The sequence below is a fragment of the Strigops habroptila genome, chromosome 8 (genome assembly GCF_004027225.2).
Source record: "Strigops habroptila isolate Jane chromosome 8, bStrHab1.2.pri, whole genome shotgun sequence".
In the NCBI taxonomy this organism is placed as follows: Eukaryota; Metazoa; Chordata; class Aves; order Psittaciformes; family Psittacidae; genus Strigops; species Strigops habroptila.
The window spans coordinates 35,184,154-35,200,495 of NC_044284.2; the positions used below are offsets into that span (position 1 = coordinate 35,184,154).

At 39.1% G+C, this 16,342-nt stretch overlaps 1 protein-coding gene across 10 annotated transcripts in view; it reads left to right on the forward strand.

Moving 5' to 3' along the window:
- ABCC5 (ATP binding cassette subfamily C member 5) overlaps nucleotides 1-16,342 on the forward strand; it is a 71,993-nt gene that overhangs the window by 14,398 nt on the left and 41,253 nt on the right. For 9 of the 10 annotated variants that reach the window (XR_003992946.1, XR_003992947.1, XM_030496484.1 and 6 more), the window contains 14 exons: nucleotides 171-331; nucleotides 580-735; nucleotides 1,478-1,625; nucleotides 6,286-6,519; nucleotides 6,632-6,805; nucleotides 8,161-8,308; nucleotides 8,806-8,954; nucleotides 9,587-9,694; nucleotides 11,245-11,595; nucleotides 13,090-13,161; nucleotides 13,286-13,410; nucleotides 14,400-14,472; nucleotides 15,036-15,239; nucleotides 15,868-16,011. Coding sequence is in view for 8 of the 10 variants with exons in the window: in XM_030496484.1 (XP_030352344.1) it covers nucleotides 171-331; nucleotides 580-735; nucleotides 1,478-1,625; nucleotides 6,286-6,519; nucleotides 6,632-6,805; nucleotides 8,161-8,308; nucleotides 8,806-8,954; nucleotides 9,587-9,694; nucleotides 11,245-11,595; nucleotides 13,090-13,161; nucleotides 13,286-13,410; nucleotides 14,400-14,472; nucleotides 15,036-15,239; nucleotides 15,868-16,011 (2,247 nt within the window). In the remaining 2 variants the exon portion in view is untranslated. The remainder of the gene's footprint in view (nucleotides 1-170; nucleotides 332-579; nucleotides 736-1,477; nucleotides 1,626-6,285; nucleotides 6,520-6,631; nucleotides 6,806-8,160; nucleotides 8,309-8,805; nucleotides 8,955-9,586; nucleotides 9,695-11,244; nucleotides 11,596-13,089; nucleotides 13,162-13,285; nucleotides 13,411-14,399; nucleotides 14,473-15,035; nucleotides 15,240-15,867; nucleotides 16,012-16,342) is intronic. The other variant, XM_030496489.1, reaches the window with a different exon arrangement.

Consider the following 16,342-nt stretch of genomic DNA (forward strand, 5'->3'; position numbering starts at 1 on the left):
TTCTGTCTCTTTGCTGCTAGCCTGAAGCCTGTCCTCTAGGACATTTAAATTATAGTGGTGGTTGTTGTGCGATACTTTGCAGAAGAAAGTGGAGCAGAGTTGCTGGAGTTGGGAATCATGGACTTTAAAAGTAGTTTTGAAGTCTGACTACTCTGACTGTCTTGTAAAAGCAGATTGAATGCCAGGATGCCTTGGAAGCAGCTGCTCGGGCAGAAGGCCTGCCACTGGACACCTCTGTGCATTCCCAGCTGAGAATGCTGGATGAAGAGCATCACAAGAGCAAATACCACCATGGCTTGAATGTGCTGAAGCCCATACGGACTACTTCCAAGTAAGTCTTTAGGCTACAAAAGAACTGATACAGCAGTTGCTTTTCAAACCATTCACAAAGCAGAATTGCAGCTGTAGGTCTGCTGACTGATACAGAGAACATCAGATTTGTTTAGCAAGTATGACTGGTGTGGGCTATTTGGTACTCTGAGTACTTTCAATGAGAGGAGGCTTTGTTTTTCTCAGGGATTTACAGTTCTGTTTTCTTTTTTCATTTGTGTTTGCTTTTTTTTTGTTTTTTTCTTTTAGACACGAGCACCCTGTTGATAATGCTGGGCTTTTCTCCTGCATGACCTTCTCCTGGCTAACTCCTTTGGCCCACAGAGCATACAAAAAAGGGGAGTTGTTTATGAATGATGTATGGTCTTTATCAAGTCATGAGTCTTCAGATGTCAATTGCAGAAGGTAGAGACATCTTGTTCCTTATTTCCTTGTTTTCTTTTTTTTTTTCCCCATACGTTAGTTCACAGGCAATGATACAATATTGCCCTAGAAAAGCACCAGTGATATTTTGTTCTGTCTTTCTCAGTATAGTGGAATTTAGTTTTGTCCTTCAGAGACCACTTCCTCCTGCTGCACCGTTTCTGTACTCTTGCTGATATCAGTGAACTTAGAGGATTCTGTCTCCAGGAGTGTTTAGCAATTGTTTTTCTGATTTTGTATGTCTATTTTTTATCGAAACAAAGTTCTTAAGGCTACACTGAAGATAATCTTCTGCTAAAATAATGAAAATTAATACTGACAATAGCAAGGTGCTTTGAATATGGTCGGATCTTGTGATCAGGCTAACCTCTCATGACTAATGAGAATTTTTCTCAGGTTTTGACTCTACAACTCTTCTGTCAGATCAGCAAGGAAAGGCTGTGGCAAGTCAGTGTATTAAGATTGTCAAAGAGACTTTAGGGAAAGCAAAGGCATTGTGTTTTTCATACCTTTCTTCTGTAGAAGTAACACAACATAGAAATTTCAAGGTGCGGATTTTTCTCTTTACCTAACAGACTGTACCATGTATATATTTCTCTGATGTCTAGTAATTTTTGTTGCTCTGAGCTAGGAAGTGATTGGAATTTTCACAAAAAAGTTCCTATGAGATTGTACCTTCTCACATGGTGAAAAATTTATAACATGAGGCTTCTGTTTTTATTAGGCTAGAGAGATTGTGGCAGGAAGAACTGAAAGAAAGTGGGCCTGATGATGCTTCTCTCCGGAGGGTTGTGTGGATTTTCTGCCGCACCAGGCTCATCATTTCCATAGTGTGTCTGATGATCACGCAACTCGCGGGTTTTAGTGGACCAGTAAGTAATATCCATCCTTTTTTTAACAACCCCAGAGGGCTCCATCTCATGGCCAACTGTAAAATCTTAAAGTTTCATTGCAGAGTCACTTAAATGTTCTGACTAGCTAGAAATTTTGGGGCAAAATTCCATAGTGATTCAATAATGCAAGATAGGTTTCCTGCAGCTGGTGGATCACTTGCTGAATACCGAGGCAAGTTCTTGGAGAAGGGTGGGGGAGTGTAGGTATCTTGGAGGAAACGCACACTTGTTTTTCTCTTTGGTTTTGAGTATAGTTTAAAGTTGTTCCTTAACTCTGGTCTTTTTTGCATAGAATTCTTATGTGCAGGTCTTCTAATTGTTTTCTTTTTCTTTTTGCAATTCTGTAAATGTATCTTGGAATAAAATTCAGCCTGATAAAATACTAATCTTAGATTATTGGCTTTAATAACACAGTCTTCGAGAAGTGGAATGAAACAGTTTTATATTAGAGCACTACTTAAAACTAATGCAAGCAGTTCTCAAGAGGTGTGTGGGTATAGTCTTTACTGATCCTACAGAGAACGGTCAGACAGGAGAAGTGTTAGAGTATGTTACTGCCTTTAGGAACTGCTGCTGTTTGCTGTGGGTCATACTGAAGATAACAACATACGGGACTTGACATTCACACCATTTTTTGTCACCTGTTTGTTGCACGTGCTGTGCAGATTTACAGTTGAAATCTTGACTAAATTTATTCTCTACACATTTCCCTTGAGGAGTAGGAGCAGTATTACTGCTAGTAGTACACGTTTCAGTGTGCTGGTAAGCTGAAGGTTCATTTCTTGGGTAAGTACACTTGGGTGCACTGTTAGGTGAAATGTCTTTTTAAAATGTTTTCCTGCTTTTAAATGTCTTATCAAAATGTTCTGCTTTTTAAGACTTTTTAAAGTTTGCCTTGTTTCATGTAATGTGAATAACAATAAATGTTTCTGTGGTATTGTTTTCTTGGTTATAATTTATAGTAGCTTGTGTTATGAAATACATGAATGTACTTTGATAATTAACATAAATAATGATTAAGGTTTTAACAGCACTAGCTTTCCCCAAGAAGAGCTTCTGTCATTGTTTCACTACAGGGCTTTAGTAACTGCTTTTATCTTTAGAACAGAACTTGCAGGAGGGTTGCCCCTAATTTCTATAGTGTAATTTTCTCAATTTGTCTCAGCTGATTGCTGAATGAGAGAGAGCAGGAGGGGAAGTTGGAAAACAACCTACTTGGTTAGGCTGGGGGCTACCACTGCAATTGATGCTTGATTTTGGGTAATTTAAAATTATCTATAAGACATTTGCCCATTTACAGGGAACCTTAGTAATTTCTCTGAGTGAGGAACAATTCCCTTCTGGTTCCATCATTTGGCATGAGAAAAGTCTTTACCATCCCTCCTCCCTGTTTTTAAAAATGGCATGCCTCATAGATATGCCTGTGCTGTCTCCTCAGAAGTATCAGTGCTTCTTGTGTTGTTACACCCTTTCAGTCACCTGAAAAGGGATATCAGGAAAAGCACTTGACTTGACTTCCATATTGGTGAAAACTATAAAATGGAGTTAAACACTACTGAACTTCAAAAATTTTAATTGAAAGTCTATGACCTTGAAGTGCCAGCCAACAGCTGTGGCTTTGTCGCTTTGCTAATGAGCATTGTGATGGTTGTAACTGGAAAGGAGTTGTGGCAGACTTCCTGTGTGTTTGGGGTCTTTTGGTGTGGGTTTTTTTATATTGGATAGATCCTTCAAGGGTCTTTTCTTTTTCTTTTATTTTTTATTTATTTTGGTAAATTCTGCATCTGGCACAATATCCAAACCTGTAACCTGGTGAGACAGCTGCATGTGTCAGAATGCCTTGTAATAACCATCAGAATGTGCTAGAATAGGTGAGATACTATTTATCTCCAGTGAATATTTGCTGTCATTTGATCAGCTACCTAAACTTTCAAGTTCGGGTTGAGGAGCAAAGAAGTTTTTTGATTACTAAACATAATCAGTTTAACTCCAGGTCTGAACAATGTACCCGTTCAGAGCTATTCTTCCTGTTTGGGAGATGGGGAAACTTGCTATCTTAATGGAGTACAGCTTGACAGTTTGGTCAGTTGTTGGAGGGGGGAGTGGTAAGCTACTGGAGGTAAGTTTCCCGATTTCCCAGTTGGCTCCAGTTGCAGCCTGCCCCGTGCTGTCGCACGCTGGCTGCAGCAGGGATGCCGGCACTGCAGTGGGACCAGTGACAGAAGCTGTTCTTCAGAATTTTCAGGATGGCTGTTTTCTGCGTCAGAATGAGACAGTCCTGCTGGGCAGAGCCAACGCCAAGAGCAAAGGTAAGGTAATGTTTATTCAATGGGAATGCTTAAGACAGCCGAGCAGCTAGTACCAACTACTACAATAATAGTCACAGGAGTTCCTTTTTCCCCATTAGCTTGAGTTTGAGTTTTGTACTGTAACTTTATTGTTTTGTAAATAACTTTATGCTGGATTCTTGTCATTAAACTAGTTTGATTTCAACTAGTATGTGTTCAGACGCAAATGTTAATTCTGTGTGACCTTTTCCCCTCCCTTTTCAAAATTCTTTAATCTGCTGTTTCCTCTTTTCTTTCTTCTGGAAAAAAAAAATGGGGGTATAATGTAAGCTGGTCTCTATTTCATCACGGGAGATGCTGAATCTATAACATAGTGCTGAAAGATTGCACTAAAAAGTTTTGGGAGGAATGAGACCCCAGGAAACATCTGCTATCTTTATACATCCTCTCTTGGAGACTTTCGCAATGCTGTGGTGTACGAGAAAATGCTCTGCGACCATGCTGAGTTACAGCTCGTGATGAAAAAGGGGGATTTTCACCCCAGTTGCTCAGTGACTCGGTTGCATATGTTGGATTGAATATGGGAAAAAGAAGTGAGTAATCTCCTTTAGTAACTGCAAACCAACTGTATGCAGTTGTGGTCCAAACACACGATGTAAAACTAAAACCAGTTAAGGAGAGAGCTGGAATGCAATAGATCTGTGAATGTGAGCTCCTCATATTTGTTCAGGGATTGGTATGTAAATTTTCTCTGGCCATTCTAGAACCTGGTGGACATCTGGCTTTAATTCACAGCTGTGAAAAAGAAAGAGCAAAATTATTTACAGCATGTTTCCTTGGTTCTGACATGCAGAATTACTTTCCTCAGAACAGATGAATTTGATCTCCATTTTTTTCTGTTATTTGGTGCTGGGCTATAGCTATCAATACCTTTGCTGAAATAGTGGGGTTTTGTTTTTTCTCCTCTCTCTTCAACCTATACAGAACTCTTATTTGCAAAACCTGGTTTAGCCAAGAGGACTTCAACGGACTATGATGTGAAAGGCTTCTCAAATATTTTCTTTGATTTCAGATTTTTTTTGTTGCTTTTTATTGTGGGCAAAGGTAATTCTCTGCTTTGTACTAGCATATCAAAAGCACCAGTATCTTAAAGCATCATTTGTTGAAAAGTTCTCTAGGAAATATTTTGCTGTCTGTGAAGCCTTATTGTAGGATACTTTTTAAACCAGATTTCAGAATTTGTGCAGCCTCAGAAGCCTCCTCTGTTGGCACCTGCAAGTTTGACTTCTTTTGGACTTCATGAACAAATACTATTCTGTTTTTGTATCTTTATAATTTGTGTGTAGTTTCAAATCTAGCATATGTTAGAGGCTAAGACTGACTGTTAGATGTTAGTCCTTTATAATTATCCTGTATGTGCAGATTGTATGTTTATACAATGCTCTACCTGTTGTACAGTGTTTTTGAGATGTTACCATTTAAGATGACACTTTATTTCAAATAAAAGCCTATTGTTTCGCAGTCAATAGTATTTAATTAGTATTGCTGGTGATTGAGTTGTATGATGTTATGTTGTGCCATTGGACCACAAAGAGCTGGAGGTGGGAATCAGTGGTTCTGGGGGCTGTCCTCTTTTTGCAGGTGATGTTTGAAATGTGATTCCTGAGGTAAAGTGTTTATGATTTTGGGGGGAGAGGGTATGGGGAGGGATCAAATGGTTAATTTTTTTCCTTTTTTTTTTTTTTTTTTCTCCCCATCCCTAATGATTTGTGGTATTGCGTACCTTGTGCTTTCTACTTGTTTTTTTCTTTACTATTAAACTGCTGATGTTTATTTCCAGGAATGTTTTGCAAATGTCCTTCTCACTCTTCCCCTCTACAACTGTAGGTACATTGTTCCTTTTTATCAAATAAGCACGTTTGAAGCAAGCCAAAGATAAAATAAAAGAGGTCTTAATGTCACGTAAAGGAATGTTTCTTAATGTGCGCAGATGTATAAGTAGTGACTATATTTTAAAATTCTTCTATATGATAATGCATTGCTTTCAGCTGACAGACAGATTTATGTTAAGTTAGAAGACACGGAGGATTAGAAGCGTGCTGCGAGGAATATGATTCCAAATTAAACTCTATTTACTTACTAAATTTGACTCAGTGCTTGGCTCTCAGCAGGGCTTTGTGTTACAGTACTTCTTGTATTGACACCTTTTACTTCTAGAAAGAAGATGCTTTCTATTTCAAACGGCTCTTTTAAAAGCAAAGTAGCCTACTTATTTCTAACTTAACATAAAGTTGTTGCATGGTCTTCTGGGATGATGGGGTGTTCATGCAAGCTTGCATTTCTTCCTGTAGGCATTCGTTGTGAAACATCTTCTGGAGTATACCCAACAGAGTGAGTCCAACCTGCAGTACAGCTTGTTCTTAGTTTTTGGCATCTTTATGACGGAAGTGGTGCGATCTTGGTCCCTCGCACTAACCTGGGCTTTGAATTACCGCACGGGGGTTAGACTGCGTGGAGCTGTCTTGACAATGGCATTTAAGAAAATTCTTAAGCTGAAGAACATCAAAGAAAAGTCTCTTGGAGAGGTAAGCTGTAGCGTCATTTTGGAAACTGCAATGTGAAAAGGGATACGTGGTATATTCTCTTGAGAATGAGCCGTGCCTTAAATCTAAATGATCTGTTATGTGTATTTTTCAGCTCATAAATGTGTGTTCCAATGATGGTCAAAGGATGTTTGAAGCTGCAGCAGTTGGCAGTTTGTTGGCTGGGGGCCCTATTGTGGCCATCTTAGGAATGGTTTATAATGTGATTATTCTGGGTCCAACAGGCTTCTTGGGCTCTGCTGTCTTCATCCTTTTCTACCCAGCAATGGTGAGTTGTAAAGAGTTAAGACTTGCTTCATTTTTATTAGGTCAGACATATCTATAGTTCTGAATAGGAGGTGTTGAAATGTGCTAGATTTAGTCCATTTATGGTGCTGCATGTCATCAAAGGTGTTATTGAAGGTGTTTCTGGAGACAGTGTATGAAGCAGAAATTTGGAAACAGGAAGCTCAAAATAAATTAAAAAATGGAAATAGGAAACCTGGTAGATTTGACTGAGATGTATAGATGCATAGATGCACAGCTAAATCAAATTGCGAAATGCTAGGTGCTTGTGGTCAAGGTTGGAAAGACACAAGGCCTCCAGCTTGTGTATAGGAGCTCAGTGTTGCATGAGCACATTGCTCTTCATTTCAACAAAAGGTGTTGAAAAGCACCATATCTGGGAGAACGTGTGCTTGATTAATCCTGCCTCTACTTCTGATGAGCACTGAAATAGCCTAGTTCAAGCCAAAATCTTCTTGCCTCTAAGATGTCGTGTAAGGCTGCTGAAGATGTGTCAATGTATTCATTGTTAAAATTATACAAATTTTTATAAAGCATGGAGGCTGAATGTTGTGAGGTCCACTTTGGTCCATTTTATCTGGCCAGTAGTAAGAATTAAAATAATGGGAATAATATTTTATAAGAGGGGAATGAAGAGTGGAGTTTGGTCATCTTTCCCAGTTCTTTTCAGCAGTCCTTCTGTATTGATGGGGACTCAAAAGAGATTGCAGGAGTATGAAGAAGGGCAAGGGGCTGAAAACTTCTGAAATTACTGTGTTGGTTTTGAATTTCAGACCAGGAATGTAAGAGTAGCAAAACCTTAGAAACACTTGAACAGCTGCTTATTTTTAGATTGGTTTAGTAAAAATGTTAAAACTGTTTTACCACCTTCGTAGCATTGGCATATGGTAGAAGTTGATCTGGCTGTGCAAAGTCGAGCTTGCTCTTTTGCCTTAAGGACCAGGTTAAAAGGTTGGCTAAATTGGGTTCTACTATTCATTTGCCATGAGGGTCGACATGATATGTCTTTAGGTTAATGTGTTTATAGTCTTTGTGCTTCAGAAACTTTAACAAATCTGGTAGTATTCAATGTTGGTAAAAGCACACACCTTTATTTTCACAAATTTTATTTTTGTTAAAACTTGTTATCATGAATGCAGTGTTCAGTGCAGATGGGGTGGGAGAATATGAATAGTATTTCCAGCCTGACTTTTATGGTAGAACAACAGTTGCTTTGCCCCATCCTTGAATCCCTTTTTCAGATTCAAAGTTGGCTTTCTCTGGTAATTAGGATGAGTTGAACGTACTTGCTCTTTCTGAATTGCCATTAATGTTGCATGGTGTTGCCTTTTGTTTCAGATGTTTGTTTCACGCCTCACGGCTTATTTCAGAAGAAAATGTGTATCAACAACAGATGAGCGTGTGCAGAAGATGAATGAAGTTCTTAATTACATTAAGTTCATTAAAATGTATGCCTGGGTCAAACCGTTTTCTCAGAATGTTCAAAGTGAGTTCATACAATCTGTAAATGTTCCCTTCTGAGCAGGAGCCCTGTTGCTTAGTAGCCTGGTGTCTCCTTGCTTAGTACCGTAGATGTTGATGTATATACAATGCAATAACACTTTCATCCTTGGGGCTTCCTATTTGTTATGCATGATGGTTTGGACAAACAGACCTGCTTCTAAAGTTTCACCTTCTAGCATAATTATGTTTGTGGCTTGGCACTAATCTTAATTTTTTAATTTTTTTCAATTTTTTTATCAATTTTATCGTAAATGTGCTGGCTGCTCCATTTTTAAATTTAAAAGGTATCTATCCTTATGGAGATTTACAGAGCATTATAGTTTGCTCCTCTGGAACTGTAGTCTTTAGATGAGATGGTATATAATGTGATATATAAGTGCTAAAGCGTAGAGTTAGGCCTCTTAGTGTTTAGTGCTATGGTAGTGTCTGTTGTGTATGTACCTCCCAAATCGTACTTCAAATGTAAATATATATTTCTAGAAATTCGTGAGGAAGAACGTAAAATCTTGGAGCGTGCGGGCTACTTCCAGAGCATCACTGTGGGTGTGGCGCCCATAGTTGTGGTCATCGCCAGTGTGGTGACCTTTTCTGTCCACATGATCCTTGGCTACGATCTTACAGCAGCTCAGGTAACTTACCGCAGTGTTGAAAATATTCTTTACAATATTGCTACAAGCCATTTCTCTTCACTATGTTCTTTGCTTTGTGGCTGTGCCTGTGTGGCCCGGCTGTAGCCTTTCTCACAGAAATGAACATCTGATGGGTGTGACAGCAGCAAATGTAGTCTGATATTTTGCACAAAAAGTTCTCAGTGCTGTTTCAGTCCTGACTTCCTGGAACAGGTTTGGAACTGAATGTAAATGAGCACTCCTATTTGCTATTCAGGGCATTTGGGTTACTGGATGTTTTTGATTTACAGTGTGCCTGGATGCGAACAGCACAAATGTCTTACAACACGATTTGAACTTAGGTCTTCTCAAGTAATAGGCTAGTGCAGAATTTGCTAGCTGCTGCTTTGAGTAGACTTCCAAACCCAACTGAAGATGTCTCTCTTGGTCTGTTACAAAGCACAGGAGAAAGAGTTGGGTAGATCTGCTGTTTTCTGCCATTTGAGAATATGTTGAAAATTTAAATGGTTATTCTTGGACTGTGATCCTTTTCCACGGCTTTGGATTGCTGCTGTGACATTTCACCGTTTAAAAGGTTGGAGTTGTTAGTATATTGCATCCAAATGTGATTCTCTTTCTTGTCTCATTTTTAGGCATTCACAGTGGTCACTGTTTTTAATTCAATGACTTTTGCTCTAAAAGTAACACCTTTCTCAGTGAAGTCTCTGTCTGAGGCATCTGTTTCTGTTGACAGATTTAAGGTAAGCAGTCATTTGGCTTGCAGTTTTAACTGTGTGGGGTGTTATATGTGTATAATAGAAATTAAGGGAAGACTTGGAAGGTCTTAGCACTCCACATTATTGGATTCTGCAAAAGAGATATAAATCTAGTGAAGAAATATTAGAAATTTAAGATGATACTAGTGAGGGAAGCAAAATATTCTTATTTAATGATTTCAGGATTTTTGTGTTGGCCACTGTAGGAGATAGAATACAAGACCAAATGGCTCTCAGTATAATAATTCTTAAACTCCCTTTTAAGACCATCTGCATGAAAACAGAATCTATGGCAGAAAATTAAAACCCCTATATAAGCAATCTTATCTCATCCTTCAGTCCCTGTGGAGTGAATATGCTGTGTGTACTTCATTATGAATTCAGAGGACAAGCCTTTATTTTGGCTTCTCCCTTGAAGACAATAGTGCATTGCACATTGCAGAAATTTCCAAACAGGATTCCACAAGCATTGACAGATAGATGGATCCTTTGTAATGCATTCATGAAACACTCCTGGGTGTGAGGAGATTGGGATCTGCAGAAAGGTTTTGAAATACCATTGCTTTTGAACATTTTTGTTTCATCATCTGAGTTATGCCAAATCAGGCTTTTTTAAATCCAAGTGCACTGAAGGGAGTTTGGGGAGAGGAGAAGAGGGGAAATTATAATATCTCCCAGTTTGACTGTAAAAAGTGTAATCTGTGCAGGGAGTGTAACGAAAGGTGGGGATACTCTCAACATGACAGTAAGAATGTAATTGACTTCTTGGTTCTGTAAATGAGTATGAGCTTTCTTATGAATGTATGATTTGAGCATAACAATTGCAAGAATAAGGCTGAGAATTGAGAAGTCTTCACAAAAGGCTTCTTAGTTCAAAACATAAATTATGTAAGTGGAAAACACTTTTTTTTATCTTGTTATTAAACTGTTTAAAAAAAATCTCTTCGTAATCTGTGTTGATTGTAAATACTGATGGATGTGGTGGAAAATGTGATACAATGAACTTAATGGCTTACTACTTATTGTCAAGCAGCCTACGATAGAAAGGTCAGCTAAATTTGTGTGGGATGACTTTTTCCCAGCAGAAAAATTGAAGGGTGAAGGCTGAAGTTAAAAGTCATTCTATCTCCATCGTTCTGTCTCCTTCTATAATGAGTTGGTGTGCAGGACAAGTCCGTCACTTTCCCACAAAGTGACCTCTCTTTATCAACCGATGTATTCTACTCATGGCTTTAAACCGGAAGTTACACAGCTGCAGTTGCAAACAGTGTTAAAAGAATAAGCCCCTCTCATATCACATCCAGAGTATTGCAGTTCTGTAAAAATCTGTGTGTCAAAGTGTTTCCACCACATCCAGGAATGCCCCGGCCACCTAGCAGGCCTGGAGTTAGTTGACACTAATGAGCTACCTTTTGCTCTTCAGCTTCCTCCTACTGTATAGCCTGATGTGTTTTGCTGCGTGAGTGTGCCATAGGCTTGTCTCCCAGTCTTGATCAGGTGTCTCATCTTTACACCTCTCTCACAACTCCTATCAGAGTTTATTTCTAATGGAAGAGGTTCATATGATAAAGAAAAAACCAGCCAATCCTCACACCGCGATAGAGGTGAAAAATGCTACCTTGGCTTGGGAATTCTCCCACGCCAGCGTCCAGAGCTCACCAAAGTTGACCCCCAAAGTGAAAAAAGACAAGAAAGTCACCAAGGGCAAGAAAGAGAAAATGAAGCTACAGAATGAGGGACAGCAAGCTGTGCTGGCAGAGCAGAAGGGCCATCTTCTAGTGGACAGTGATGACCATCCTAGCCCCGAAGAGGAGAACAAAATTATCCACCTGGTTAACCTTCGGCTTCAGAGGACTCTGTACAACATTGACTTGGAGATAGAAAAGGTAAGAGAAAAAAGGAAGAAATCTGAGCTTTCAAAAGGCCTCATTTTTAGCTGTGCCTTGGAATAGAGCGCTGTGTATTTTTGCATGAAATGGAGCACATTGCTTTTGTGCACTCCTGTAATATCCACGGCAACTGCAGTATCCAGGATGCAGAGTCTGATCTTGCTGTAAACAGCTGTGCCATTTTAGCAAACTAGATCTTTGCAAGCAGCCTATGAAACAACTGCAGGTTGTATAGCTTTCAGATCTAACTGATGGTTTTGTTCTTTGTAGCTCTCTGTACAGTACATGAGCCATTTAGCTTAAAGAATCAGCAGGGCAACAGGGTTATCAGTGGGGTATTGGTAGATGGTGTGTTCCTGCAGCCATTTGATAATTTGGCAGGGTTTCAGCTATGTTCTAGGTGAACATTTTAGATGATTAGGTGTTCTAATGGAGCCTAACAGCTCTTTTCATTGAAGAACATGCAATTTTCTTCCTGGAGAATTTTTGTACAGTAGAAGGACACAGATTTTCAAGAATTTAAAAGTGGTTGGAGTCCTCATTCTAAGATGGGTAAAAGCACGTAAAATGTCAAAGAAAAAGCATTGAATTTGATACATGACATCTACAAATACAAAAGTTTTGCAGTTTGGCAGTTGGATGTTGTAGTAATGGGTTCCATGTACTTAGGGTATTTATGGTTAAATTGTCTTCTGTAGTCATATGAGTAGAGAGATAGTTTAAACTATTTTAAGCTGTTAAAAACCCTATATTTTAAATTTTGAGGAGGATGCTATAGTTTAAAAAATAGCCTTGAAAAAGGAGTATACAGTTACTTGAAAATGTAAAGGCTGTTTTTCTGTCAGAAGCTTGTAAATGAGAAGAGGCACAGCAGTGTATTCTACAAGTGGCTATATACCCTTTTTGTCTACTTTACATTTTTTACACAGAAGAAACAAAAGTAGTTTTGATTAATTCATTGATTAATGTGAGTATCAACCCATCCATTTTATTTCAGAGAAATTCTTCAAAGTGGCTGGACTCTAGCCTTTTTTTGGTATGTGTTCCTTGGCAAACTGCATCTCTTAGGCAAGGAGCTTTACTGGACCCATATATCTTAAATTCTGTTTTTCTTTCAGTCTTTCCCCTCTTTATATTTTCCCTTACCACTCTCAAAAGCATCTTGGTGCATTCTGTTCAGGCAGGCCTTAGTGCTTTTGTCTGACTGCAGCATTTTCTGGGCCTGTATCACACTCAGTCAAAGGGAAGCTGATCTTAAAATACATCAATTTTTACCTGCAGAGTTGATGTGGTTTTAGTCCACTGTGGGATCGTATTCACCCTTTGTTATTCAAGAGTTAAAATACTGTCTTGCTTTTTTGTCTATTATGTCCCTTTATAGCTGTCATTAATGTCCAGCTGTCCCCTCAGAGGTACAAAAGGTAGTCCAAATTCTGAAACAGATGGAGTATGTAAGGAATGAGTGCCATAATTTATTTTTTCTCTGTCTAGGGAAAACTTGTTGGAATTTGTGGCAGTGTGGGGAGTGGAAAAACTTCACTTATCTCAGCCATTTTAGGACAGGTGAGAATTCCTGTTTGACTACTTCTGTTCTTCTCTTTCCTCTTCTTTCATTTATTTGTCTGTAGAAGAAAGTCTGTTCTAAACATGGAATAGCATAATTTCACAGTTTTATCTTTAATTTCAGATGACCCTGTTGGAGGGTAGCATTGCAGTAAGTGGAATGTTTGCATATGTGGCCCAGCAGGCCTGGATTCTCAATGCTACACTTCGGGACAACATTCTTTTTGGCAAGGAATATGATGAAGAAAGGTTTGTCAGAACTATTTGCTGATTTTCATGAAAGCTTAGCAACTCTTGGCTCAAATGTGAGAAATTTTGATACAGAATGTACTGCAGTTAAAGCCTATGTATCCTTTTAGAGTCTGTCTTTAAGACTTTAAGTCTCATTTAAGAGCCTGTCTCTCTTGCATGTGGTCTGTATAGCTGATGGCTGTCAGCGTGTCTGTCATTGCTCATTTGTGGTGAGGGCTGTACCTCATGCTGGAGTACTGTCTGACCTCTGTTTTTTAGCAGCTGCTGTGGAGCAGCACTGCAGTGTCATTTGCTCTTGCTGTCCTGGTCTTTCCTTCTTTAAACACAACTCCTGCTTGCAATGTATTGGCATCTTCCGTGGCTCTTCCCCAGCCAGGCCCTTCCTGTGGCCTGCGCTAGCTGTCCCTGGAAATAAATTGCATCCTTACCTTCACAATACTTCACAAAATCTTTTAGGTTGGAAAAGACCTTTAACATCAAGTCCAACCAATAACCAAGCACTGCCAAGTCCACCACTAAACCATGTCCCTCAGTGCCACATCCACATGTCTTTTAAATACCTTCAGGGATGGTGACTTAACCGCTTTCCTGGGCAGCCTGTACCAATGCTTGACAATCCTTTTGATGAAGAAATTTTTCCTAATACCCAATCTAAACCTTCCCTGGTGCAACTTTGGGTTAACTCGTCTTGTCCTGTTGCTTGTACGTGGGAGAAGAGACTGACACCCATGTTGCTACAACCTCCTTTCAGGTAGTTGGAGAGTGAGAATGTCCCCCTTGACCCTCCTTTTCTCCAAGCTGAACACCCCCAGCTCCTTTTCTACTGGGCAGTTGATTAATTACTGTCTTCAATTTCCTCCTGGGAATTCAAGGCAGATCATTTGTTTCAGGCTGCTGGTATGTTTGCTATTAGTTTAGAAAGTGAGATAATGCTGTGCTAGCTAATAAAAACCCGAGTTCTTACTATTTATCTATTTGTTCCTTAGATACAATACGGTGTTGAATGGTTGCTGTCTAAGGCCTGATCTAGCCATCCTTCCAAATGGGGACCTGACAGAGGTACAAATTTTGCTTATAGTAATTAGTAGATGGAGAAAGTAGTTTTGATTTGGCAGACTAGACTGGAGTGAGGAGAACATCAGTCTGGTATGCATGTAAGCCAAATTGTTGAATGTACTATCTTGAGCTGAACTTATCAGTGCAGGCCATTGGCTGCTGAGAGTTGTGCCATGTTTTTGACTCAGATATTGATGTTTGAGAATTTTTAACTGTGTTGTAAATTTAGATACCTTAACAGGACCTATTCGAACTTGATTTAAAATAGCTAAGGAAAAAAAGCATGGATTTGTTAATACAAAAAAGTAAAATAAGCAAAATACTGCCACATCTCAAGCATACTAACCATGAGTTTAAATGTATAACACATTTCACAAAGAAGTGGACACCTAAAGTAGAATATATATATAGTATTAAACCAGTAAATAATATTGTGGGGGTGTGTGCATGTATACATACATAAATAAAAATCTTATGGACTGCTTCATCCCAGTCACCTCTTGAGCTCTGAGTATCTATGTTGCATGGTGCTGTAGAAATAAAATAACCGGTGTGTATCTGTACAGATTGGTGAACGAGGGGCTAACCTGAGTGGAGGACAGCGTCAGAGAATCAGTCTGGCTCGAGCCCTGTACAGTGACAGGGACATTTACATCCTCGATGATCCCCTGAGTGCCTTAGATGCTCATGTTGGAAATCACATTTTTAACAGTGCAATCAGGAAGCATCTGAAGTCAAAGACTGTCCTTTTCATCACTCATCAGCTTCAGGTATAACATCTCTCACTTTTTCTTTGAATTTCTTGAAATGTTGTTTAGTCAGTTGTTTTCATACTGGAAATTTCTATGCCCTGAACTGTTAGAGCACAATCCTGTCTGCCTATAGGATGCATGGTTTACAAACTAGGTTTGCAAATACGCCTGGAGCACAATCTAATTCTTTATTTGATACCAGTGCTGCTTGGTGTCTGATTGGGACTGGTAACATTTGGCTAATGTTACCAGTAGTGACTGGTAACTTTTGCTAACTTGGTTTGTTACATCAGAAAACACTTAGATTTGGTATCAGTAAATCAGAATTGATGTAATCTGAGATTTTTTTTCTCCATCTTCAGTGCATAGAAATATTGATACTTGGTATATCAGTATTTGCAATGTTTAAGTATCCTGAATTGTGTCATCCATAACAGATTGGCTTTGATAGAACATAACTTTATTTGTATATGGTGAGAGTAATCATGGTGGTCTAGTCAATGCAGGACCTTTGAATATTAGATGTGTGTTACAGAAGAAGAGCTGTGTTGTATGCAGATGCCTATAAATTACTGAAAAGTATTGTGTGGGAGTGTGATGAGCGGACATAATGATGGAGGCTTGTTCTTACTGCCATTTTCTCCAGTATCTTGTTGACTGTGATGAAGTGATCTTCATGAAAGAAGGCTGCATTACTGAGCGAGGAAGTCATGAGGAACTGATGAATTTAAATGGAGATTATGCAACTATTTTTAATAACCTACAGCTGGGAGAAACACCACATATTGAGGTACTTGTTTATTTTGAGGTGCTCTGAATGTTGACTTTTCTGATGAGATGAACCAAATGATGTAGTTGGAAGACTGGAAAATGGCTTCACACATTCATGTGCTGATGTGACCAATAGATTTCCTGTAGAACAATCTGTGCTTCATTAGCACTTTGTATTTGCAGTCAACGGTTCACGTTTAGGGAATGCCTAGTAGAAGGACTCTGCCGATGAGCTCATGAGTTGAACATGAAAGTAATGTATCATCTCCCCTGGTGATGCTCAAACTAGGAAGCCTGTCTCTTTTATTGTACACCTCACTTCTTAATATATCTCCAAATTAGCCCAGGCC